This window comes from Apiospora marii (assembly GCF_038362585.1).
Source record: "Apiospora marii strain CBS 49790 chromosome Unknown utg000002l_segment0_segment0, whole genome shotgun sequence".
Lineage (NCBI taxonomy): Eukaryota > Fungi > Ascomycota > Sordariomycetes > Amphisphaeriales > Apiosporaceae > Apiospora > Apiospora marii.
The window spans coordinates 3,668,271-3,694,753 of NW_027117373.1; the positions used below are offsets into that span (position 1 = coordinate 3,668,271).

A 26,483-nucleotide genomic window follows, 5' to 3' on the forward strand; every position below is an offset into this window, starting at 1 on the left:
ACACGAGAAAGATTGACTGACGACCGAACGACAACGCATGTTCGATGCTACCCGGGGAGTAGGAAAAAGAAAGATAGAGATCCCTGTCGCGGGATTGAGAAATCGCCCTCCGCCCCCCTTAGGCCTGCCTTTGACAGAAATTCCAGAAGCATTCTCTGCTGGCCCGGCGTGTGTGAGCTACTGTATTGGCATGTGAATCGTCCAATGGTAGGACGGGTTTCCAAATCCAAGGATTGGGCGCTGACTCGCTCCTGCGATGGCGAGGGATGATGACTCAGCAGAGTTTCCACTGACGAGCCCGGGACGGCCAGCAGACGGCGTCCCCATTCGCTGCGCGGCGTGCATATCGGATTGACGGCGACCTGAGGAATCAGGATATCTCCAAGTGGTTAATTAACTGTAATTAGATTGCCATGCCGGAAACAGCCTTGTTTTTGTCATCGTCGCCGGTGCGATTAATATCTTTTCTCCCACCTGCCGCCATCCATACACGTAAATACCTTTGATATTCCGATATAGCTATGGATGGCCTGCAATATCGCTTGCTCGAGATCTCGACTCTGCTTCCGGCTCTGCGGATCGAAGCACATCCACTAATTGAGTATGGCGGTGTGCATGCCACAGAAGGCCGGACCCCAATGCTACGAGGAGATGCGACGTCCGGCCATAACCAACGAACGCACTGCAAGGCCAATCGACCTATGAGCGGACTTATTTATATCGCACGTAATGGCGCTGCTGCTGGTTGGAGTGCGACAATACATACCGGCTACATGCTACAACTCACAACTGTCCCAGGATGCATATGCACTGGTCGAACGGTATGCGCGATGGAATGTTACGTAGGTGGGAAAAGAGGCTTGGCAAGGTGCAAGCTGAATGAGCGTGTGCAGCACAAAGAGAGATGGCTCAGATGGCCCCCCGATTCCGCTGCGTCCAACAGCAGCTGCTTTTTCCGGCATCGAGCAACATGCGGCTGATGACTTGCTGGGTTCCTCGGCAGCCTTCCGTGGGCGCAGAGAGGGAAGGAAGGAGAAAAACTGTGAATTGAAACAGGTCCGGGTGAGACATGCGACAAAAAAGCATACACACCAAATACGGTAATACCATCAACCGAATACAAGGTTGGTTAGGTAACCCGAACCCAATACCTGTCGTGTCGTGTCGTGTCGTGATTCGGATCCTCCCTCCTTCTCTCTCTCCCTCCTCTGGCGGCCCAGTGGTGGCCGGGAGCCCCTACTTTCTGCTGCTGCTACAACTACGGCTACTGCGAGCCATCACGTCACCGGGCGGGCGTCACCTCCTCGTCACGACTCAGTTGGTGTTGGGGCCGGCCCCAAAAGCACAGCGCATACGACGCAGGAGAAAGCGGCTCTTCTTTCGCCGCTTCCATCAACAAGTCCGATAAGGTTGCGTGAGACGGTGAGGACCCCCTTTTTTTCTCTGGCCCCAAACATCGGAAACCCCGTCATGCCGATAAGGGGCCGCCGGATTTGATTGATGTTGGGGGTTGCAGAATTAGGCCAGGGACTCTCAAGGTAGGTATGGTATCGGTCTGGCTAGCTACTCGCTGGACTGTTTGATCGGGCTGGTTAGCAGATTTGAACGACATAAAAATAAAACTAGGATTGTGCTTTGCTTGCCCCCTTAGGTTGCACGGAGGTGAGTGTTCTCCCAAAGCAATACCTCTTTGGCCGATAGAGCTGCCCGATCCGGTATCACGAGCGAGGGGGGCTAGCTAGATATGAAGTACACATGCATGAATAATTGGCGGGCAGCTGAAGAAGAAGTCCTTTCTTGCGTCCAGATTGCTACGGGCTGGCTGACTGTGTTCATCACCATTCGAAATGTCTCGACGGTACCGCTCATGTATTTGCTACCTATCATCTGTCATAACCCCAGGCATAATAATAAGACCCCTTTGTATTCTAATCCCAATCTGATGGTCTGATTACGGACGGACCCCAACTCCTCTGGCTCCGTTTGGAGTCAAGTTGGGCTTTTTTTAGTCAAGGGGGAAAGAGAAAGACCCTTTCCCGGATCTCGTCCCTTCTGTGCCTTCTAAGCGGCTCGGCACCCAGGCCGCCTCATCTGAAGTCCATCTAACAGCTTATTCTGTATCCCGTCGTATCATGTATGTACGAGTACGCATGTACTTGCATGCATACACACATACATACACCCATGCCCTGCGGTTGTACGTCGAACGGTGCAACAATCTGAGAAGAGCGGGCGTTGATGCCGCTTGATTTCTCGCCTGGCCATGTTGCAAAGTACATCATCCTCATCATCATCACCCCCCGGCACATCCTTATTAATAAAAAAAGATCGATCGCTGCTCGCCCGCTGCTAAAAGCCTAGTAGCCACGATCGGCTTTCTGCTCCACCCGGCCGTCCGCCCACCCGTCGTCCATTGTCGTTGAAGCAATACCTACTGGTTGCTGGCAGAAAACTGGTATCATCGTTTCCCACCAAAGAAACGGGACCCAGCATTCTCCCATCCATTGATGCGGTCGCCTGTGCACAGCGGTACACATCTCACATACAGAACGGAGCAGAATTAAGCACCGGATCTGCTTGTGACGGAAGTCTGGACGCCATTATTTTCCCACGGTACAGATTAGCATAGCTTACCTCATCCAGCCTGTATCTCTCCTCGTCATTGTCAATCGGTAAAATATCAATAAGCCTCTTGTTTCATCTGGCTGCTTGTCCCTTTATTCCGTTCGTTCGGATGTATCCTCCCTCGGCGTCTAGGTCAACCATCAATTTGGGATTAAGCCAATTCCGATACTTGCACACTTGCTACTCGCGTGTCGCCCGTCCGCCTTGGTTAGGTACGCCTGCCCATGTACATATATTCTCAGCTCCAGTTTTGAAGGGCCCCCCACTGTCGATCAATCCCTTTCTTTGTCCATGAATATACAGCTGGCAGTCTATTCTCCCCGTTACGACCTAGTAATAACGTCTCATCTGTCGTTCGTGTAATCCTTAGCAGCTGGGACCTTGTCTGTTCCTCATGAGAAAAAAAGGGGAAAAAAAGGAAGGCGTCTCGAACTGAGCTAGAAACAACCTGCTCGAAGCTACTTTGTCACTTACTATACTGCCATCAATGCGCAGACAGGTTGACAGGGCCAGTAGAGTAGCCGATTACCCAGCGTCAGTGTCAGGCCCAGGGTAGGTGGGGCGGATTACTTACAGTAATCGAGCATAGTCCACCTGGCCGGCTGCTGATATCAAATCACGACGCACGGAATTGCTTTGTCGGGGTTCGACTTCGGCAGAATACGGTATCTAAAAAGCCAGCTAGTTTTAAAGAGGGCCCTGGGCTTGGAAGCAGAAGAAGCCTGTTCTCGCATCAATCGAATACTGGGACCCTCACCCAGTGCTGCACGATTTGACTGAATTACCTCACTACGGAGCTGAGCCCCGCCATACGGGCGAGCCCAGCCATTAGGCTTGCCTGGTCCTTTGGGTCTATCCTGTCTCTACCCAGTGTCTAGCCCACTTCGACCCCTTCTCTCTCCGCCATTACAGACCGTACAATCGATTCCTATTCGTCTCTCGGCCAGGCCAGGTCGAAAAGCGAGGGCAAGACAGACAGACGCCCGGGGTGAAGCTGCAATTGCACTGGCCTTTCCGCCGCGAAGTCAGAGCCTAACAGAAGACTGAAAGCCAGTGGCCAGGCAGAGACACAGCAGAGAGTTGCGGGCGAAGAGCAAGAACAAGAGCAGAAGAGCCCATCCATACGAACCCAGTGAACCAATCCACTTGTCCCCTGCTATCTTTCTGATGTGTATGGTGGGTTTTGGTGTGGTGTCTGTCTCCTTTAGCTGCTAGTTCCTACCTACAATTGTTACTGTTCCTGCCAACAATTGTGCACCAGAGAGACCCTCACTTTTTTCTTCCCTACCTGCCCAGCTTTTTTTCCGCTGCCCACTTGCTATCTCCATCAGTCATCAAATCCATCCCGTCAGAGCGAACCAGCCTCTACCAAATCCGCCCCCCTCACCTCGCACCAAAAATCAGACCTCCCCCTACGCCCGCAACCGTAGCAAGTAACAGCAGCACTCAACCCATCTCATCTTCAATATCACACCTGCAACAACAACACAACACACACGACCACTGCTGCCCGCCAAACACCACCACCCGCCAAAAAACAACAACAGCAGCAACCGCTACTACAACAACAACGATCACCAACAAATCTCAGCAAAACATCCTTTCGTTTTAGGCGACGATTATCGACCTGCCTCACCGACTTGTCATCGCCAACCCCGGACTCTTTTTTACCCGTTCACCTGCGGACCTGACATTGGGCGACAGAAACTAAAGAACCCTCCCTTCTCGCTCGCCGCAAACAATGTCTGGTGCCGACGGTGGCTACGACCTGCTTCGGCGGGCAACTCAGGCAATGATGTCAAAGTAAGCACATCAATTTCCACTTCTTCACTTCCTTGCATCCGCCCTCCCCATATCGTTCATTACGGGCCTTTTTCTTCGCTCCGCTATCCCATGCACTGGCTGCTTCACAAATCGAGCCATTTTTTTCTCTCTTGTTGCATACTTCCCTTATCGGCTTTTCAATCAGGCCTTGCGAGGGCCCCATCGCCAGCCTCTGGCCTCCTATTACACGTGTTTGGTCCTGCTCTTCCCATCCCATTTAGCCATGTCTCTTTGCCGCGGTTCCGGCGGATGCCAGTGCCAGATTTGCGTCCTTGAGATGGACCCTTGATCTTCCCCAAGACTCCGGCCCTAGGTTGCAGATTTCACGAGCGAGGGGTAGTAGTTCTAGCAGTAGCCTGTTCACACCTTGTACCGAAGCGACTCAAGCGGTCCGTTTTGGCGCCTGTACTAGGAGTACCCATCTCGGCCTTTCATTACATGGCAGGGCTCCGCTTCGAGTCAGGCAAGTGCTTGCTATGATGAAGCCGCTGGTGCTGGGCATTGCATGACGACCGGCCACTGTGGCCCTCGCTGGCACAATGGGGGTTGGGCGCAGTGCGTTTTGAACATGGCATCGTTGGGTCGATGCACTGTCAGGCGCCTGGCCACGATAGGCGCGCAATGGGGCTATAGAGTGAGCGAGCGAGAGAGCCCATGGCAGCAAGCAGCAGCAGAGCATTGCTACTCCCAACTTACATGGGACGGCGGGCTCAGCCATGGCCTTTCCCAGCGAACCAGACTTGTCAATAGGCCGCTTGCCCCCGGGGGCTGATGACGAGAGAGAGAGAGGGTCTGACTCGCCGCCCGGCGTCACCTAAATAGCTCTCTCCCTCAATCAATCCCACCCCCCTCCCAAAAAAGGCTGCAGGGCAAATGCGCTTGTCTGGCTATTGGGCTCTCTCCCCACCCATACCGACCTTCACAATGAGACTTTCGCGATACACCCCCCACTTTTAACCCTTCCACCACATGGCTCTTCACATGGGTTGCTCTATGAAAGCCCTGGTTCACTTCAAATTCTCGGAGCAAAATCTTGTGTGACATGTCCCATTTTCCCATACAGCGAGTGCTAGCTCTCATACGTTCTCTCGTCCTACTTTTTCTCACCACCTCATCATCTGCATCGTGGTGACCTAGGGATGAGCGACTCCTCATACTGCGAACTCTGCTGTTTTGAAATGCTCCTGGTCCGAAAGCCACCCTAACTTCCTCTCCCTTCGTGTGGCTCGCTTTAGCGTTGACAGAAACTACTGCTTTTTCCCTTCCTCTTTGCCCCCCATCTCAACGACCCATCTCTTCTGCACGTCTCTAGCCCTGCAGCACTGAAACATCACACCTTGGTCACACTGTTCTCGTTGCCGAAAAGCAACTTCGTCAACATGGCTGGCTCTAACGATAAACCCAGGCAAAGCGCGGGAGAAGAGGAAAGTGGGGACCAGATAGGATCTGATACTCCCCGGTCAGGCATTGCAACACCACAGCCCGACCTACAGGACAAGAGGCTACCGGGTATCATGAGTTACTTCAGCCAGGTTGGTTCTTCCTCTCTGAATTTCTTTTCTCGTACGCCCTCCACCTCCCGAGCACGAGAAACTGAAGACGCATCTCCTGCCCCGCATCAGGAAGAGAAGGATGCCGACAAGAAGACCACCCCGCCGGAATCACTGCCCAGCACAGATGACAAGGACTCCGCACCCGAGGCTTTACCTCTCCTACCTCATGAGAGAGTAACGCCGCCGGCAGAAGCCGAGTCCTCCCAGCCGGTAGCCTCCCATTCACAAACCAATCCTTACCCAACGCCGCCCTGTTCCAAGACCCCATCGGAGACGGGCGTGAGGCTGGGCGAGGTGGGCAGTGATGCCGGAGGCGTGTCATCGAGGGGCAGCTTTGATGTTGGTTCCCAGCCCCAACACAGCCAGAAGAAGTCGGTCTCGGAACTTGCACAGATGCAGTCCCGCAGAGCGAGTCTGGCTAGTCCCCTTACCAATGTCGTCACCGCGTCTACTGTCCATGCGACCCACTTGTCCAACCCCAGCGGCTGCGTTGCTTCCACCACTACCACCCCCAGTTCTCCTTCCGGATCCCGCCCTTCTTTGGATTCTGCTGGCCCTCTTTCATCCAAGTCCGTTTCTGTTGATCGGCTGAAGAAGCTAACAAATGTTGCCGCGAATAAGAGTGGCCCCACTACGCCTACCCGAGCGCTCTCTTCCACACAGCCGCCACAGTCCAAGCCTGAGCCACTGTCGCGCTCAGAAAGCACGCAGTCGCAGAGCAATGGGGATGCGGTAGAGGCCGCCAGTGGCCGCGAAACCCCCCAGTCTGAGAAGAGTGGAGGCAGCAGCAGCTCTGGGCTCTCTTCGCAGAAGGGTAAACTCATTATTAAAATCCTGGAGGCTCGAGGCCTGCGCAAGAGCCGAGACCCCTACGTCGTGGCCGTTTTCCAGCGAAACGAGCTCATCTCGCCAGGTCCCAGAACTTTCGAGGACGAGGAGGATGCGCCCGCGCCGGGAGCAGGAGGCGTCCCAATTCAAAGACAGATAAGCGATTCCGGTCGCCCGATGGCCATTCCAATGAAAAGTCGGCAAAGCAGTAGCACCAGCATGTCTGAGCAGCATGCGTTCCGAAATCGTCCCACTCGATCGTTCACCAGCCCGAAATGGGACGCCGAGGCCACTTTGTAAGTCTATTGCAGCGCGAATCTTGGTGAAGCAGTCTGACTAATATCTACCAGTGATGTTGTGGACACGGACATGTCGGTGGACATATCGGTATATGACCATGGCGCGAATGGAGAGGACCTCTTGGGACACATCGGTTTCCAGGCCACAAAGGACATTCCTGTGAGGGGGTGGTTCCCGCTCAAGGGCCACGCCGACACCATGGAAGAAAACGCGCCCACGGGTGAAATTTACGTTGAAACCGTTTTCCAGCATACCGACAAGAAGCACTACGGGCCTGACGACTTCCAGATCCTTAGGCTCATCGGCAAGGGCACGTTTGGACAAGTTTATCAAGTCCGGAAGAAGGACTCGAATCGCATTTACGCAATGAAGGTCCTGTCAAAGAAGGTGATTGTGCAAAAGAAGGAGGTCGCGCACACAGTTGGTGAAAGGAACATTTTGGTGCGAACGGCCATGGCGGACTCGGCCTTTATCGTGGGACTCAAGTTCTCGTTCCAGACATCTGGTGATCTTTTCCTGGTCACCGACTACATGTCCGGAGGCGAACTTTTCTGGCATTTGCAGAAGGAAGGCCGTTTCGATGAAAAGAGGGCCAAGTTTTATATCGCCGAGCTGATCTTGGCCATACAACACCTCCACCACAGCGACATTGTGTACCGCGATCTCAAGCCAGAAAACATCTTGTTGGACGCCAACGGACACATCGCCCTTTGTGATTTCGGTCTCTCGAAAGCCAACTTGACCAAAAATGACACAACAAACACTTTCTGCGGAACCACGGAATATCTGGCACCCGAGGTTCTGTTGGACGAGGCCGGTTATACCAAGATGGTGGACTTCTGGTCGCTGGGTGTCTTGGTATTCGAGATGTGCTGCGGCTGGAGTCCCTTTTACGCGGAGGATACCCAACAAATGTACAAGAACATTGCATTTGGCAAGGTTCGATTCCCTCGAGATACTCTGTCGCAGGAGGGCAGGAACTTTGTGAAGGGGCTGTTGAACAGGAACCCCAAACATCGTCTTGGAGCGGTCGAGGACGCCGAGGAGTTGAAGCGACACCCCTTCTTTGCTGATGTCGACTGGGACGCCTTGTCCAGGAAGCTCATCACCCCGCCCTTCAAGCCCAAGCTGAAGTCGGAGACGGACGTGTCTTATTTCGACCCCGAGTTCACGAACGCACTGGGCCAGGCTGGTTCCCTTAATGAAAGAGCCCACGCACTCTCGACAGGCTTTGCCAACTCGACACCGCTTTCTCCCACAACGCAAGCCAACTTCCAGGGCTTCACCTTTGTGGACGAGAATGCGTTGGATGACCACTTCGGTGGACGCTACGACGACGACGAAATGGACCGTCGGGATAATGACTGGGACGATATCGACGAACATGAACTTCGAAAAGCGAACAACCGCATGAGCGGCATTGTCCGGACTGGCGGACACGACGAGCCTTTTGGTAATTCACACTTTGATATGTGAGGGGGCTGCTAGGCCTTTTCTATATCCATGCACCTGATTTGGTTTTAGGGGCGGGTCTTGGTTTGTCATCGCTCCTTCGCGTTCATCCAGCAGTCTGTGTGGTTCAAAGAATTTTATATCGATCTGCATCATTGCATCAGCCGGCTATTGTTGCATGGGGTTTAACACAGCCACCAATGAATGGTGGAAGGGTTGAAAGGCGTTAGGTCTTGCAAATATGAGGAATAATGGCACATACAGAATGCTACGCAAGCAAAAAAACGCTTCATGACCAAGATGTTGAAATGCAGGATTGTGTTGGCAGGCAGAAGAAGAAGCTGCCTAGCCATGTTTGCCCTTCTCGTCGGTGCCTGGGTCCTTGAACCCCACCGAGAATCGAAAGTGCGCACGCCTGTTTCTCCAGGCCAGCTTCCCAAGAAACATGACATGGAGAAGTGATGCTGGACACAGCATCACGAACCGTTGGCGCCGCTGGGAAACACGGTGGTCTTGGCCTGACACGGACACGGACACGGGCCAGCCATCGGACAAATTGTTGAACAGTGTGTGTTAAAAGCGCCTGTCGTATGGTACCTGGTGGAATAGCCAACCAAGTTTCTTGATAGATAGTAAAATACACAAATGTCAAGATCTTATATGCCCAACCCGACTATTCGAGCTAAGGAATGTGCATGTGGCGGAGTGAATCCTAGTTTGTTACGATGGCAGCCTGGAGCTGTTATGTCTATGGCCATACTCCTTGCTACTTGTAGATCAGTATGTGTCGCCGGTCTTCCTGGCCGTTATCGCATACATCACGCCCATGGCTGATTCCTGATTCTCTTTATCGGCCTGTGGTTTGGTCATGAGATGCCGAGCTGTACCTCCCGCCCTACAAACAAGGGACCTGTAAACAGAGGGGGGTGAGTATGCCCCTAAGAATCGAACAGAAGCGTGTATATATGTGCATACAGACAACAGGACAGGAGGCTCGGTTAACACGAATTGACAGCAGCAGGAGAGTTGAATACTTCTCTGCAGTAAAGGAATAAAGGTAGGAACGGCGCGACGACCTAAATCATGACCTGGCCAGGATCGTGGTCAATCAAGTTGAGTACCCCTATGACTGTTTCGAAAGATTACCGGTATTCTGATCATGGTATATTATATTACCTTGCCTCTTCTTCTGCATCCAAGTATTCCATGCATGCTGGGAAAACGTCTTGCTGCCAAATGTCACTGGGAAGGGTGGCCTTTCCACGCTTCTTGCGAGCTCACCCTCCCGCGAAAAGGACATGGAACAAGACTAGGCTGGAGGTTATGTGTGTAGACAAGAGTAGCAGCCCGCGCTTCTTTTCGCCGCCTGTGCCTAGAGCATGAAACGAAGGAAAGGGGAGGCGTGGGAGGGTTGGTCGTAATTCCAAAAGGAAGGATCAGAAATCACATACAGCTGACCGCCGTGTATGTGGCTTGATAGTAGTAAGTTAAGGAGTTGGTTGATGGTGGTTCCCTATCTGTATGAGAGGAGACAGGAAAGGAGAGCTGGTGTAAGTAAGTAAGTAAGTGTTTGCCCGTACAATAAGCAGGCCCCTTTTTCTTTACCTCTGCTCCTTCCTTGGCATCGTCGCCCATTTCTATTACCACAGGCATGACGGCTTGCTCGCGTATGAACAACACCGACATTGCTTACGCAGGAGTGGTGCGAGCTTCCCTTCTGTGGCAGGCTCTGGTGTGTTCTGATGGCGATTCAATCCATGCTGGTTCATGGACCAGCATCCTTCTCCTGGCGGCAAGGTCTGAGACGGGTTGGAGGAGATCGACCCCTTAAGATCAGAGCCACCGCCGACTGTCCACTTCAATCACAAGTCAGTACTTGTCAGCCAACCGTTGGTTTGGAGCTTCCATGCCAAGTCGTCTCCGTCTCCTCTTCTTGTGTCATGGGCCTTCAACGGCATATCGAGAAGTCCATCCACCCTTTCCCCTTTGGGTAATACTTACCAAGGCTTCCCATTATACACTCACTTGCACCGCAGCAACTGAGAAATCGAGTATGTTCTTCCCCTTAGCGGACGGATGAGTTACGTCACGAATGGCATTCCGATAGAGTTACTCATCCTGTGGGGAATTAGACATGTCCTGATGTCTATTCGTGGATTGCAGCATATTGTGCCTGAATGGTCACATTTTGTTGGGTTTCAAATGAACGACTACGATGTTGGTGGGTATAAGATGGTACCAGAAATTTGGCTTCATGTCGGATTCAGCAACAGCGATCCTGGAGTAAATGTACAAGGATTACACTTCTTTTCCTTTGCGTCCCCCAAAAAGACATCATCCTCTTCCTGCCTTCCTGCCTCCTCAAAACTCGCCCCGCCATACGGCTGTTGTTTATATTGTCATTGCCATCGAAACACATGTGATCGTATCATTTGATCATCTGCCTTCCCCGTTTCGTACCGTCTAAGGAATCATGTTCGCTTTCTATGCGTGCAAACCACTACTAAATTCGGATTCCCCAGCGTTGTATAAGTGCTCGACTCTCATCGGCAATGTTGGCTTTGAGTATGGGTGTTTCGAATTTAGTGGTGGGCGGTCTCCTCCTCCTCCTCCTCGACGAGCCAGTCCTCGACGACGGGGGCGGCGGAGCCGGGGGTGGCGGTCTCCTGGCCCTCGACCTCGACGGCCATGGTCTCGTAGTCCTTCAGGTTGCTGGCGAGATCGGCCTCCTCGGGGGACTTGGGAGTCTTGGGGGCGGAGAATGTGGCGACCTGACCAACGGCATCTGAGTCCTTGACAGGGGTGGGCTTGTAGGCCTTGAGCTCCTTAAGGTAGAGCTCCTGGACGAAGTCGGCTATACGGAGAAAGACATGTTAGTCAAATGTGCAGGCAGAAAAAATGGCGTAGTTCTTGGACAAAAAACTGTCGGACAGAATCCAATTGAATGAGGGCATAATCGTCCCGGGGTTTGCTGGGATGGGTATAGAGTAATCGAGAAATTGATGGATCTGTCGCAATGCTGGGCGTTGCGAATGGTGGCCAAAATGTTGATTTGGCCGACTCGGAGCTCGGCCTTGGGGGCCAATTGGCTTCCGAGGGCTATGATGTCGTCGATTGATTCCCATACGCAACCCCAGACTGGTGGTCCGAGTTTCCCCGATAAAATCAAAGATTTCGCAAATCCAAACGTACCTCGTCGCGAAACGGTGGGAGCAATGAAGGTTCTGGCGGCGTTGACGCGGGCGACACGGGTGATGGCACTGGCGGCCGACCTGGCAGTCTGCAAAGAGGGACAAAAATCTGGTTAGTGTCATCTTCTCTCGGATTTCGGGGTAGTAATCCGATCAATTCCAATCAATTGGAAGAGGGGCATTGCGATGGACATACCGAGGGTCTGAGTTGGAAGAGCATTTTGATGGTGTGAGGAGAGACGGATATGCTCAATTGACTGGTTGGTCGACGGGGTGTGTCGTCGTGAGATGTGCGGGATGGTGGTGATGGGCGAGGAATTGGAGGTGAAGTGGTAGGTTGAGGTTTTTGCGGCTGCTCGGCGCTTCGGGGAAAATTGGACGGACGGCCTTCCTGCTTGGCCCAGCAAAAGCTCTCTCTCTCTCAGCTGCTGGCTGCACTGCAAACTGCTGTTGCACCACCCGCGCACAACCTGGAGAAGAAGCTTGGACCTTCTTTGGGCCTGGTCGGTCTCCGATTCCGATGTCAGTGCCAAGACTAGGTCACGTGAACAGCGCAACTGCACTCAATTGTTGCTGGTTGCTGATTCAAGTACTTAGTTGATGGCACCTAGAGATTGGACTTCATGCAAGCTGCATTTATCTACGGAGTACTTATTCATCAATGGCACTCGATTGCAGTCGCATAGACATTCAATGATATCAACGATATCAACGACATCTGAGCATCACCAGTCAAGTTATCTGGAGCTACAGTATTACAGTACACTGTCCACGGGTTCGAGCAGCCATAGCATCATCCCGCTAGGTCATGACGGAGGTTGGCTAAAACAAGACCTGCTCTAGCGGTCAGCAAGCCTTTGTGTTGTCTTCCAAGCTCCTCCAAGTTCCTTGGAAACCTTGCCTCTAGTTCCCGCCAGGTTCGCCTTATTTTTGAGATGAACAGACCCTGATGGCCTTGGTGACTCATTAAGTGCTGTTCGATCATGTTTTCCCCAGTCTGCTAACATGCGTGCATTGTCGACAGCCGCCTCTCAAGTGGGTCTGACCGGGTATGGGGTCTGGGGAAGCCCCCTCCAAGAAACCCCCTCCCATGAGATCCGAGTGTCCTGTCAACAGGGGCTAGCTGGTATTGATGTTTTCTTTTCCTGATATGTAAGCTTCTGGCTATTATGCATTACTGATATTAAAATCAGGGCTCACCGTGTTGATGCGACTGGTTTGCCTTCGACCCTTGGTGTGTGTCCTAGTAATAACAGCCTAGCTCACACCGCTACTGCATTCCCCAACTTGACGGTGTAATCAGGCCCAAGTAGCCATTGGCTATGGGGAGACGTTGGATTCCTTCTGCGAAAAGTCGAGTCTTTCGCATAAAGCCAAGAAAAGAGACCGCCTCGTTTTAGTCAACGGCGCGAAGCCCCGGATCGAGGCCTGACCTGTGCCCCCCAACTGCCGGTCACGCAAAGAGATCTGCATGCTTGGAGCGGCTACGGAGTTTGCATAATGGCACCATTGATAACGCATCCCCGCCATACATATATGTGCACACGTTGTTTACTATCGAGCTTTGCCTGTCTTATTTACCTCCAGAATCAATATCGTCTTACTGGGCCAGACTGGCTTTAAACATTGGTGAGCTTCTGGGCTAGATAATTGGGGGTGCCCCCATAGCCTTACTCATCTGTGTTTAGGACAAGATATAGCAGTGACTGTTGTTCTTCTGCAAGTTGTGTACCATGAACGAGGAGTCAAGAAACTCGTGAGCAGGTCATTAACCATATTTTCGTCGTCATACACACAGCCCATTCTACCATTCTCTGCCTTAACTTCTACCACGGCGTAAGAGTTATTGTAGTGTATATACAGCCCCTGACGAGTACAGGTGACCAAACAACGATCCCAAGTACTCCCATACCGCGTGTTCGTTATCGTCCATCGTTTCGGCTAGTTTGGCCACTCTCCTGTCCTTACGTTCATGTTTTACTGTGGCTAGATGCCGTGGCGCTCTATTAAGTTGTTCACTGCTCGCCCTTCATTTATCTTTCGAGCTTGACGTTGTCTGCTTGCAACATATCTGGCGCCGGACCTCAGCAGCCATGTATGGAGGTTTCTATCAATCAAGGGTATCTAACATGGGAAGGTCAGGAGAAGTTGGAGATTAGTAAGAAGAGTTTAACAACACAGCGAAATGAAAGTCAGGCTGCAGTACATGAGGGTGACAAGGGGCATTGACGAAGTATCACACGAGCTGAATCCCCTGAACGGGGGAGTTGGTGAGGGCGACTTGTTCTGGCCATGACTTGACTTAATCCCCTGAGAGATGACTGTGAATAACCGTTCGAAGTTTATGGGCTAAATACAGGCGGCTCAGATTGCGATGCACTTGATGTACTTCGGACCCTGCCACGAAGTGAATGAGCAGATGGAACTACTTATATTGCCTTTGTGGTGCATAACAGGGCTCATATATCGCCAGTAATACCAGAGATGGCCATCAACAACCACCATGGTGGTAACTTGGAACCCGCCCGACAGGAACCAGTCCACGGTATCGCGAAGACGGGCTTTGGATGAGCGACCACCATGCCCAGCACGCTGCCACTTGGATGAGCATACCTATAAATAACCCAGGAAGGAGTCAAAGTCTTACATGCCATTGGTTGCGTATGCGTTGTCGATCGCCACTAGTTGTCTAGCGGCGATCCGAGTGGGCCTCCATAAGCTGGGGGTGTCGTTGGGATATCGCATGCTTGCCCGTTATGAGTGATGCCAGCTACAAGGGGCGGGTCTTACTGCAATATGAAAATAAGAAGAAGACGAAATCGATCGCAGTGAATTACGGGTTGAGTTTGTATCGGTTGACCGACTGGAAAGGGCCCGTGAGACTGGTCTGTGTACTGTGTAGTGGGAGGATGACTGATAGATGGTAGGGTGTGAGTTTGGCTGCCACTTACACTCATAATTCGAATCGAACGGTGGTGAGAAAAACATCGTGAGAAAGGCCGTTGACCAGTATTTGGTGTAGATGTATGTGCCATTGTGAATTTGAATCTCATATCTCTGGAAATCTCAAGTCAAGTTCGAATGCAAGGTGTGGTCAGCCGCCCCAGATGGAAGCAGCAATTACATACTGTTTCCCTGTAGGCAAAACACCACAACAGGTATCACGAGATGAAGCAAACAGGAACATATGTACTGGGGTGGATAAGCAAGCTGTACCAGAAAAAAAAGATGGTGTAGGGTGGTTGGCAGCCTGGGGGTGCAGCTCACTCGAGCTACACCACCAGAACATCGCGGCCAACCCCAGAGATGGGCGCACCTAATAACGCATTAATTGCCAAAACACCACGTAAAAATTAGTTAAAACTGGTAAAAACAACAGGGACGTGATCGTGATGCATGTGGCAAGGCGTCAAAAAGACAAAAAAGAGCACCCGAGAAGGCGGCGTGTTGCACGACCCGGGATCGAGAAAGAACCTTGGCGACTCTCCTCCTCAAGTCAGGCTTCAGTGGAGGGGCCTGTCGGAGGTGCTAGCTGAGTCACTCGTTGTATTTCATCTGGCCATCAAGTTACGATTTCAGTGGAGGGATCGCTCGGCTTGTAGAAAAGTCCTGCTACATTCCGTTATAAGGTCTACTCTGCAGTTTTCCCAGAATTTAACCGAGCTCCCCTATTGGTTGGGGGGAAGCTGTACTGTACTTAGGTACCTGTGAATGCCTTCCCATTTGGATTGTTGCCTTGGGAGGGGGAGCTTGGGGGGCAGAGCCGCCTTTGGCGGGTGCCCGGGGGACCACTGCTGGTTCTGGCTGGCTGGGTGACCTACCGCTTGCTTGTCTACCTTCTCATTCACTGGACCAACCACTACATAGCCTCTTGAGGCTTGAATATTCTCATATTTATTAATGACCTACTTACTGATATTGCATGGGGAACTCAGCCTACCCGCTGTTATTTGAGGGCCTCTATCTTGGCCATATCAGGCTCAGGTCTCGCAGCAGTTCATCTACCCGCCTAGAGCTTAACAGCAAAAGGTTAGAAAATCAAATCAAACCCCGATTCAAGATGGATGAGATATGGGAGTTCCCAAGTCACTACGAAGACCAACTCATCACAATCTGTTTCGGCGGTCAGTCCAGTCCATCTCCAATCATGAGAATGGCTTCAACTCGCTAACCAACCTCATAAGAATCAAGATAGGGCTTGAGGCTTTCACTCCAGCCATTCAATTTATTATGAAACGACTGATCCAGCACCCATAAGTGTACGAACGTTGACCTACAATTAAATGCCAACCCGCCGCGGGAGGCTCCCCCAGTACCATATGGTCATCCACACCGACAACCCGTGCCATGAGATGCCATTGCCGCAGCAATGTTGACCGCTCGACCTGCGTTCACGTATGAAGGAAAGAAGGTCGTCACGGGCGACTTACGCCCAGCAAGCCAACACAGGTTATCATCACAAACTCAGGAGACCTGTTCCGGGCAGCGGTAGTTCTGAAACCAAAGTACAAAAGCATTACGTATATACAACGTGTTAGTTAACTATGTACAGGAAGATCAGTCCTCGTATATACAATGAATAAGAGACTGGAATCCCGACGTTCGGCAGTTCCCACGCTCCCACGCCCCCACCCCCCTGCAGTCTTTTCATCGCCTGCCGTCCCATGACTGCGACCCTCAAGTCGATCTCTCATAGCTGCAGGCTAAGAGAAAAAGGATACGGCCGATCACACGCCCACGTCTCAATCCGACATGTCGTAGAAGTCGTCGCACTTGACCATGTTGCCGACAGGGAGGTTGCAGTCCTCATCCGCGCCGCGCATGTAGCAGTTCCCTGCAGTAATCATCGCCAAAGGTTAGCAAGCCGGTTCAGAGACCAGATTCAAAATGAGACTTTGCTTACCATCGTCACAGTGGCACGCCACATCGCTCCTATATGAACGGAAAGGAAGAAACACGTCAGCTTTCACACGTTGACACACGGGACCTGTATACATAGGATACAAGTCAACGAGGGGGAAGAAGACATACCCTCCGTTGTCACAGGTCTCGACGCCGGCGGGGGAAAATTTGCGGGCCAGTGCTGGTCTGGTTCTGGCTTTGGGCCATGGTCACGGCCACTGTCGCCGCGAAGAGGGAGAAGAGCGACGAGAGATGCATGCTGTAGCTTGGAAGGTATTGCTTTGGAGAAGGGATTGGTACGGGAGTTTGGGCTCTGTCCGATTAAGGAATCCGCAATTAATATTAAGGCAACAACAAGGTGACGATATTTGGTATGATATTAAGATAATGATATTAGAGGGTAGGGTATAGGTACGTAAGTAAGTATGTCAGAGGGAAGATGGTCGATCACGAACAGTCCAACTTATATACACTGAAGCAAAGCCCAAGCGTCCACCCCTTCCCACTCCTGTATTCGTGATCTATTCAGCACAGTTAGGGAAACAGATCGGATCAAACGGCACTTTGCAACACCACGACCCTCAAACACGCGGCCGCGGGCGCTCTTGGGGGTTACCAATGTTGTTTCAAAGGAAAAGCATCGTGAGCATATCGCGATTGGGTGTTGGTCGAACTTTTTACCGCACTGTAAAATAAAAAAAGAAAGGATGTCGTCCGCATACCAACATCGCGAGACCCAGGAAAGCGCGGATGGACCGGCTCATCCACCCCCTTTTCGTTTCGTCTTGTTGCTGTTTGTTTGGAGAGGCTGCCGGTTTCACACATCAGCTCAAAACGAAACACCCTGAATCCAAGCCACCCCTCCGCCTCGCGGAAGAGGCTGAGGCGGGTTCTAGATTTATAGGAGCTTGGAGCGCCTCGATGGTTGTCGGCGATGTAGAATTCCGGCCATCGACAACCCCTACAGCCATCGCCGGATATGGGTTTGATGTTACATTTTCTTTCCGTTTTTCCATCTTTTTTTTTCTCTCTCTCGGAAAATCGGATATTCTGGCATGGCCGCTGTCATCAACCCGGCGAGTAATACAAGAGTAGGAAGGCTTGGGATGGCCGATGAGATGTGCAATTGTGGATGATTGCCATGGCAATTGCTCAATTTGCCCATCATCGGCCAAATCGACTCCGGGATAGCTATGGGCATGATAGGCACTCAAAACTGTGCACACCAACAAATTACATGTAGCTTTTGCGTTACGAGATCCCAAAACACGGTAACGAGCTACAAGGACTAAGGCACGCACTTTATTTAGCTGGTTGGTTGATCTATGAGCCGCGCAGCAGATCTTCATCAACCCCACTAGTTCCTCGATGGCAGAAGCAAGTATCAAGCAAGTTTTGAGTAACATAAATCATTAACGGCAAGCCAAACATACGCATGGATCTATACTCCAGGTACCTGCCCCAACACACACATCTACACCAACGCTGTCTGGTGATACATACATACATGCAACACTGCCGATACTAGACTACAACCACCCGTCATTCGATACCCCTCCTTCGTTACTGGACTCGACCAATCAAGAAGCGTTGCTCATCTTGGTCCGCTGCTCCATACCCCCAGGACCCCTAGGACCGGCGCCACCGCCGCGGCGCTTCCGGAAGCTGGTGAAGCCCTTGACGACAATGTACAGCAGCGCAATGACACCCGCGACGACCGAGTAAGCGACGATGAGACCGGTGCCGCCGCCGCCGTTGTTGCGGACGAGCTCGATGCCCAACCCGCCGTTGATGACGCCGAGGATCATGAGCGCGCGGCCGTACCAGATGTGCACGTGGGATACGATGCCGCGGGACTGGTGCTTGACGTAGTACATGTGGTGCAGGGAACCGCCGATGGGCTGCAATATCATGAGGCAGACGATAACCGTGCCGAAGACGGTGTGAGTTTCACTGAAACCCTGTACGCTCGAAATGTACTGGTTAGTGCTCCGTCATATAATCAAAATATAGAGGGAGAGTGCGGGTGCAGTGAGGGTAAGGTAGATACCAAGATGATGTTCTTTCTTCACAAGGGTGCGAGTGGATATTAAATCCCATAGAGATAAGAAAACACGACTTACCATGAAAGTCTTCTGAGAGAGGACGTATCCGAGACCGAACCCGACCCACATCAAGATGAAGTTGAAGAACTGGAACGCGGCGTGGAACATCCACTTGCCCAGCAGCGGCATGAGGATGGAGCCGACGGGGTAGAAGATCACAAAGACCAGCGCCATAATGATGCCGTGGGCCCGCTGCAGCCTCGTGATCTCCTCGCGCGCGCTGCTGAAGCCGCCGCCCGACGGGATGACGCCGGGCCCACTGCTGCCGGGCGCCCCACTACCGCCGCCGTTGGGCCCGAACCCACCGCTGCCGCCACTGCCACTGCCGCCGCCGTTCTGCTGCGCGTTGATGAAGGGGTTCGCGTCGCTCGAGATGGTCGCCTGCGTCAGGTCGTAGGACCAGGAGCCGACGTCGTCGTGCTGGCTGATGGAGGCGTCCTTGTCGGTGGTGGCGAGCGAGTCGCCGGCCTTCCAGGCGGCGATCCAGGGCGTGGACGTGCTGCTCAGCTGCATGGAGCCGCCGTTGGCCCACGACTCGCAGTTGGCGCAGGCCACGTTGGCGCGCATCGTCTTGCCGCCGTCGACGACCCCGGAGCCCTCGAGCAGCGTCAGCTGGGCCGCGGTGCTGCTCGTGTCGAGGACGGGCATCTGGTGGTTGGTGCCCTGGCGCGGCGAGATGGTCACGTTGCCGTTGCCGTCCTGGTACATGACGAACATGTTGGAGCCCGACATGCGGCTGCCGGTGCCCAGGGCGATCCAGGAGTACGTCGTAGGGCCCGAGATCTGGAAGTAGATGTTGCCCGAGTCGGAGCTGGCCGACTTCTGAGGCACACCGACGGAGAAGCAGACATCGGTCGTCGGGCACGTCTGCTGCGTGGCGGCATGGGTGAGCGCCGCATAGGAGGCGAGCGCGGCTGTGGGAAAGGGTTAGCCATCAGGGCTACAACAACACATGCGCGGCAGAAGCAAGATGCTGTGATAGTCCAGCGGGTATGGTCGAGTCATGTAATGGTAACATGGAGAGGGTATGCAATGGGGGACGACTTACATAAAACCGCGGACCGTCGAAGGGAGAACATGTTGGGCGAGACTACTTCTTAGTGATTACAAAAACTCATGCCATAGACACTAGACCAAGGGAGAAGGCAATGGCATGTCGATGAGGATGTGACCGGGCATTTAATAAGGGCGCACCCACAGGAATGACATCCATTAGCGACGCCAAGCCCAGGACTTTGTTTTGCTTGGCGCAAAACATCTCAAGTGTCCAGCCATGACGGACGGACGGACTTGGATTGGAGGGAGGTACCTGCTCGTACTCGCAGTAGATTCGAGTAGGCGAGCGGAAGCGATAGATCGGCAACTGAGACAGGCCTGGTAGGTGTCACACAGGCGAGCAGCAATGCACAGGATGGATACATGCAGACACGTGCCAAGCGCCTTGTCAATACCTACACGTACATATGCTTTCATCCGGATCCTCAAAGGCAATCTGGGCCTTGCTGCTGCTTGCTGCTGACCGACGTCGAAACACCTTGTTTCCCCCAAACCTTGTCCGTCGTCTCTACTCCGCCCCAGTAGCAGCAGCGCCGGCCATGTCAGCCCGCAACGTCCGTCAAGCCCGCGAAGCGCGTTATGGGCCGGCCACGTAACTAGTCGCATGCGGTGGCTTGATGCTACTAAGCTGTCTCGGCACGTTCCTCGACGTTGACCAAGTAGCCGCAGCGGTGTCTGCACGTCGACAGGGCATCGCAATAGAGTTCGCCGTGTCTGATTGGCTTGATACCCATTGCTGCTGGGGGTGGGGGGTACGGGGAAATAGTGCTGTTGCACGGTGCGGAAGTCTCCAGATTACCCACGAGGTGGCATTTTCCCCCAGATGAGTATATGAACCAGAAGTGGATATGCAGATGATTGGCGGGTCGCTTAGAAATAGACGCCAAGAATAGATCGTCATAGCAGCCAGTACCTAAGGCTACAAGTACCTACACTTCTAGAAAGTCGCAAGTCCAGATGCTCCGTAGCCGTTAGGTTAGGCTCGTTTGTCGTCTCCTTCGACCACTGGCTCATGCGGAATCATAGGTATGTAACTTCAGGCTCAACTCAACCTACCATACCTGCTGGCTCAGCCACCCAAGCTGATGCGCCTTCAGCGGCCACGTTCGAGAAGGCGCCAAGGGACTGATGATGAAAGTCAATTGCCGCCAAGTCGGGGAAGGCATCGATTGCCGGGTACATGACTAGGAGTGAAAGCACGGCCGAGTATATTGCAACAACGGGAAGTTGGGCGGCACGTTCATGTCTCTTTAAGTGCACGCATGCATGGGCGTTTACTCATCGCCTTCGAGGTCCATGACTTCGATACCTACTGCCCTTGCTCGCCGACGCTTGTCGATGAGTAAGGGCAATGATCAGGGGGGACAGGTCAAGATACATAGATGTAACTGTCATGGAGTGCATTAGAAACAACCCCGGAAAGGTAACAACCTTACCTACGATGGCCTCGATCATGCCTAAGGTGGATGGGGGAAGGAGCAAGAGACGAAACTCGATGCGACGAGATTGGGTTATAGTGGCTGCGGCTCGCACTAACAAACCGACTACGATTCGGCGTCCGGCTGGACTTGCAAACAGCTGGACCACCCTCGACTTTTCTAGGCTGGCGCAATTTCGTCATGAATGTTTGGCAAGCAAGCAACTTCCTGGAGTCCCGACTCCCCATGTAGCATTCGGACGATTTCAAGCTTCAAAATCACCCACAACGATGGCCGAGATGACCGAGATGGCCGAAGAGCCGTCCAGGCGGGCCATTCGATAGATTGTGATATTGGTAGGTAGATACCTGGCTGTACATCGTAAAGACATACGTCCGAGGGTTTTCCGCACAGACAAGAGAAAGCCGAGACGTCCCCCGAGCGTCGTCGTTATCTCTGACAATATGATGTTGGCTTTACCTACCCTTCAATGTTACCGAGACCTGTCTTTCGCTGATCGAACTGGGAAGTTGATGACCGCAAGGAGTCGAGTCGTCGGCATCGATGAATGTACATCCATTGCAATTCGATCAATCAATGTAGGTCACGGCAGACAGCCGCAGATGCAATGCAGGCCAAGCGAAGGCCGCGCACACAGAAAGAAAGAAAAGCGCCCTTCACCCTCCATCACACAGGACAAAGACGCGGCCGCCTCTGTTAGTCAAAGGTTTGTAATACTCCTTTCGCTGCCGTGCTGCGTCACGTCAAGATCTTGGTGTGATGCCAAATCGGACAACCGGCGGCACCCGATTGGGCAGGTTCCTTTTTTTTCCCATCCTACTGCCATTCCCTTCCAGATAAGAAGAGGATGAGGTTCGTAGAAGGATGAGCCGAATAGGAGGGTAGGTAAACCGTAAAAGCAATCCCAAACATGCCAAACCATTACCACCCTGACCGACTGGCGGCATGCTGTCGTCATTCGTCCATTCCTTTCCTTTCCTTACTTGCGATTGCGACATAAGGACAGTATCTTATTTACTGTATTATATATGTAGCCAAGATAGAGACAACAAGAACAACAAAAAGAATAAGTACCAAAGCCGGCAAAGGTGTTTCAGAGTCATGCAAGATAGACTGGTGGAATTCAGCCTACCCAATAGCCAAATTTCCATTTCTCATTGTCCGCATTGGGTAATGTCGAGCCCGGTTCGATTCTCGATCTAGCGACGAGCTTGCTGCAAGCCTGGACTTCAAGTGCCGCCCTGGCCTTGATTTGATATGCCAGTTAACCTAAACGGAAGATGCCTCCCCAGTAAATGGCTAATTAATAAGCTAGCGGGAAACTATAACTTGTGGCTCTGGGGATGTCGTCTATTTCGTGCGCCCGACTACCGCGTGTGGTACCACTCAGAAGGGCTGCATTCGAAATGGTGGACGGGGTTGCCCTACCACACTGCCCCGACTCTTCGGCACTAACAAGCTAACGAACGAGCTAAGAAGTTGGCACGCCAGTGGGGGTTCTGGGGGGATCGTATGAGGAAGGAAGCAAGATGTGCTGGTTGTACGTATTAGGCGACACCTGCACATCTGCCAGTCTATCACTACATATCCTAGGAAGAAAAAGATAAGAAAACAAACGCATTTTCCTGCCCAACAGCCAAGACGCTGAGGCCTCCCATGAAACAAGAAACTCCTATAGCACCACATTCTATCCCAAGGACTCGGACACTGCCTCTCTCGTCTGCGGCCAATGTCTGCCGCTTCTCTCTAAGCGACGCGCACGCCTTGCGTCATACCTCCCCAGGTGCGGCAGGCTGTGCAAGTATGCGCCAGTAGCATTTCGCCCATCTATCCCGTCACCCGTCTCGTCTACTCGTCTGGGTAGTCTAACCCCACGAGCTTCAATCTCGGTGAGCTCGTATCTAAGCCTCTGCCGCTAGAAAATGCACACGTAGGAATCATGATCCATTATGCCTCCGCCATCATCGCGAACCCGTTGCCCTCCAGCAAACTGTTTGGCGCAACAAAGCTGAACCCGCCAAAGGGGTCTTCCTTGTCGTCCTTGCTTCCGATCGCGGCCCAGGGATCCTTGGCTGTGATTATGGGGCTGAGGGACAACTCGGTGAACTCAGGAGCGAAGTTCTCTGCGAGCTCGGGGTCCGTGATCATTGGCTGGATTGGTGGCTCAACCTCTCTGGCTGCAAGCTTCTTCCAGTCGATCGTGCGGAAGAACCTGTGCTTCTTCATGGTAAGAAGGTCCTTGGGCATGCTGCTGCCCAAACGTTTGGCGGGGTCCTTCCTCAGCAGACGCGTGAGCAGATCCTTGGCATCGGGGCTGAGGAAGTAAGGTAGGACCAGCTTCTGCTTGACGATGTTTTGCTGAATCTTGGCATGGTTTCCACCGCGGAAGGGAGGGTTGCCAGTCATCAGATCGAAGCCCAGCGCACCAAACGACCACCAGTCAACAGCTTTGCCGTACTTCTGTCCCTGCACAACTTCCGGGGCCATGTACTCTACCGTCCCCAAGATGGACTTACATCCAGAGTCCTCGTCGAGCGCCACCTTGGAGAGTCCAAAGTCCGTCAACAGAAGATGGCCTTGGTGATCCAGCAGGCAGTTCTCGGGCTTCAAGTCACGGTACACCACCCCGAGCGTATCGTGCAGGTGCGACAGCGCCAGAGCCATCTCAGCCATGTAGAAGGCAGCGACAGGTTCGGGGAACATCTTCTCGGTGTTGAGGTGGGTGAAGAGCTCACCGCCCTGCCCATACTCGAGGATTAGGTAGAGCTTCTCGTGGTCCTGAAAGGCGTAGAAAAGCTTCACAACGAACGGATGTCGGTTCACCGACTCGAGGATCTGTCGCTCCGTTTTTGTCTGCTCGACCAGCTTCTTGTGTACTATGACAGACGCCTTCTTGAACTGCTTCTGGGCGTACAGACGGCCGGTGGATCGTTGCTTCACGAGCAGCACCGTGCCGTAGGTGCCCTTGCCCAGGCATCGCAGGGGCTCAAAGTCGTCGTTCTGCATTTTACGCTGGACGAGCCCACCTTCGATCGCGCCAAACATGGGCTTCTCACGCACGCTCTCGCTCACGAAATCATGCTCAAGCTGGACCTCGTAGCTCGTCGAACCGTTGTCGGAGATGTCGTCATCGCTGCGGTAGAGGACGCTCTGGTGGCTGTTGGTCCTGCTCAGGCGCGTCATGGTGCTGGAAGCCGAGTCGCAGTTGAGGCTCAACGGGTCCATCTGCAGGCGCAACTTGGCAATTCCGCTGACTGCGGGGGAAGGCTGGCCGCGCAGGACGGGCGAACAGTTTGCGCTGACGACGTCATCGAGGCCAATGTGTTGAGGGCGAGGGCGTCGGGAGGTCAGTGGCGGGGTCTTGCAGGAGTCGGAGTCTTCGTCTCCGGAGTGCAATGGGGTGTGCCCGAAGCCGCGGACGGTGGTAAGCGCAGGTGCCGCCGAAGGGTGCAATTTGGACATTTTGACGGGGGAAAGTGCGCTAAAGGCGTTGCGACGGGTCTGTCTTTATGGTGGAAAATAATGCGGTAGAAACGATGTCTATATTTCTATCCTCTCTATAGAAGCAAGAAGCAAGAAGCACTTCAGCCTACCCCGATTCAAGGTAGGTGAGTGCCTCGTCGGCGTTCAGCGTCGGCGCGAGGTTCAAAGAGGAAACCGTGGATTCGCTTCTGTTGTGAAAGGCGCATCTGGCTCCGGGAAAGAAACGAAGAAAAGAGAGGGTTCTCTGGCTGTTGTTGATCCTGCATTTGCGGCTGGCGTGCTGCGCTTTCGTAGTGGTGTTGGGTTGGTCGTGGTTGTTGTTAATTTCACCAAAATGGTGTTGTTGAAGGGAAAGATTCAGAGAATTCGAGCGCGGGCAGGGCCACAGGAAAAAGTCAGGTCACTCACTAACCCGTGTGTAACCTACCTCCGTGTACCAACTTGGCAGCACACATTCCTTGGGCGGTTGGTACCTGAGGGATCCGGCATAAACAGGGAAATTGGTGTCAGATTACAGCTGCGGCTTGTACTTTACCCATCCCAGCTCGATCACAAGCCAGACCTTTTTTCATTTTTTCCCTTCTATTTCTTTGTTGCATTTTAACACACGGAAATACCAGCCAATTGCCGGGAGTGGTTCTGGGTCATAACGCGATAAAAATCAAAGTCTTTCCCACCTGTACCACTTACACGAGCTGGACAAACCCCTCTAAGTGGGCAGTCATGCCACACACGCCCCAAGTCACCAGTTACCGCAATTATTCCCTGTCTCCGTCACGAGCAAGACCGGCCAATCCCACTTTCCGCATTGCCATTGAAATGACCATTTTCTTCTTAGCCGTCGATCCTTTTCGCAGCCTTAAATTCCAGTCAGCTGAATTAAAACCCCATCACCCATTCGCTCCTCCCCCATTCCTGTTGTCTTGGCAGTCAGCCCAACACCTAGGGGATGCAAACTTACTGCTGCAGGCACCTAAACTTAGAAAAGGGCAGGGGCAGATGATGGAATGCACTTACTGCATGTGGTTCCTGTCATCAACCTTCTGAGCAGTCTAAATCGCCCTGTCACTTATGCGACGACAACAACCCCTTACTTTTCAGGGGGTTCAGGGGTTGTCGCGATGCACGAATGCTCGTCACATTGTTACAACTTTTGTGGCAGCTTCAAAATTTGATATGCGATCGAATTTGTATTCATTTTATCCTCCGCGGAAGGCATCGCACCTGAACTGACAAAGAAAATCCCTTATATGTTTCCTAATGTTCAGTTGATTTACTTTCGATTGGGATGACGCCTGGAAGTAGATTGTCCGGAGTTATGAAACGTTACCCACCGAGCGACAAGAACTCACGGATTGGGCAGCAATTGTTTTGTCTGGGATCGTTTACTGTGTTGACATTTTCGTTATACGTATTATCTGATTTTGGTATCATCGGTGATGCTAGAAACCTTGTCCTTCCCACGAGGTGATATATCTGATATGATTTGCTTGTTGAACACAGGTATGTGGTGGGTTTTACGTTTCCTGCTGCATAGCAGGACCCGGGAAGTCCGGCTTCACTGACGTGACACAGCACGAGGAATACAGATTGCAGTTAATATCAGAGTCTCATACGCACGCTGCTACCGTGGCTACCCAAAGATACCAGTCGAGGTTGCTGGAGATAGCCTACTGCCATGCCAGTCCCTTGTGTTATCGCAGATCAGGGAGCAAGTGAAGCTAT

At 52.7% G+C, this 26,483-nt stretch overlaps 4 protein-coding genes across 4 annotated transcripts; all 4 read right to left on the reverse strand.

Annotated features, from left to right (window-relative positions):
• Window positions 1-11,164: 11,164 nt before the first annotated feature.
• On the reverse strand, window positions 11,165-11,993 carry PG985_002834 (mitochondrial f1f0 atp synthase subunit; the record flags this gene model as incomplete). The annotated part of the gene is made up of 3 exons (XM_066822603.1): window positions 11,165-11,436; window positions 11,775-11,862; window positions 11,970-11,993. 3 exons carry the CDS (start codon window positions 11,991-11,993, stop codon window positions 11,165-11,167), a joined length of 384 nt encoding a protein of 127 aa, XP_066690035.1.
• Window positions 11,994-16,515: 4,522 nt separating this feature from the next.
• PG985_002835 (uncharacterized protein) lies at window positions 16,516-16,933 on the reverse strand (the record flags this gene model as incomplete). The annotated part of the gene is made up of 2 exons (XM_066822604.1): window positions 16,516-16,607; window positions 16,828-16,933. The coding sequence occupies 2 exons, from the start codon at window positions 16,931-16,933 to the stop codon at window positions 16,516-16,518; spliced, it is 198 nt and encodes a 65-aa protein (XP_066690036.1).
• Window positions 16,934-18,255: 1,322 nt separating this feature from the next.
• On the reverse strand, window positions 18,256-19,859 carry PG985_002836 (uncharacterized protein; the record flags this gene model as incomplete). Its single annotated transcript, XM_066822605.1, has 3 exons — window positions 18,256-18,654; window positions 18,799-19,694; window positions 19,829-19,859. The coding sequence occupies 3 exons, from the start codon at window positions 19,857-19,859 to the stop codon at window positions 18,256-18,258; spliced, it is 1,326 nt and encodes a 441-aa protein (XP_066690037.1).
• A 3,363-nt stretch (window positions 19,860-23,222) lies between these two features.
• On the reverse strand, window positions 23,223-24,737 carry PG985_002837 (kinase-like protein; the record flags this gene model as incomplete). The annotated part of the gene is made up of 1 exon (XM_066822606.1): window positions 23,223-24,737. The coding sequence occupies one exon, from the start codon at window positions 24,735-24,737 to the stop codon at window positions 23,223-23,225; it is 1,515 nt and encodes a 504-aa protein (XP_066690038.1).
• Between the last annotated feature and the right edge of the window lie 1,746 nt (window positions 24,738-26,483).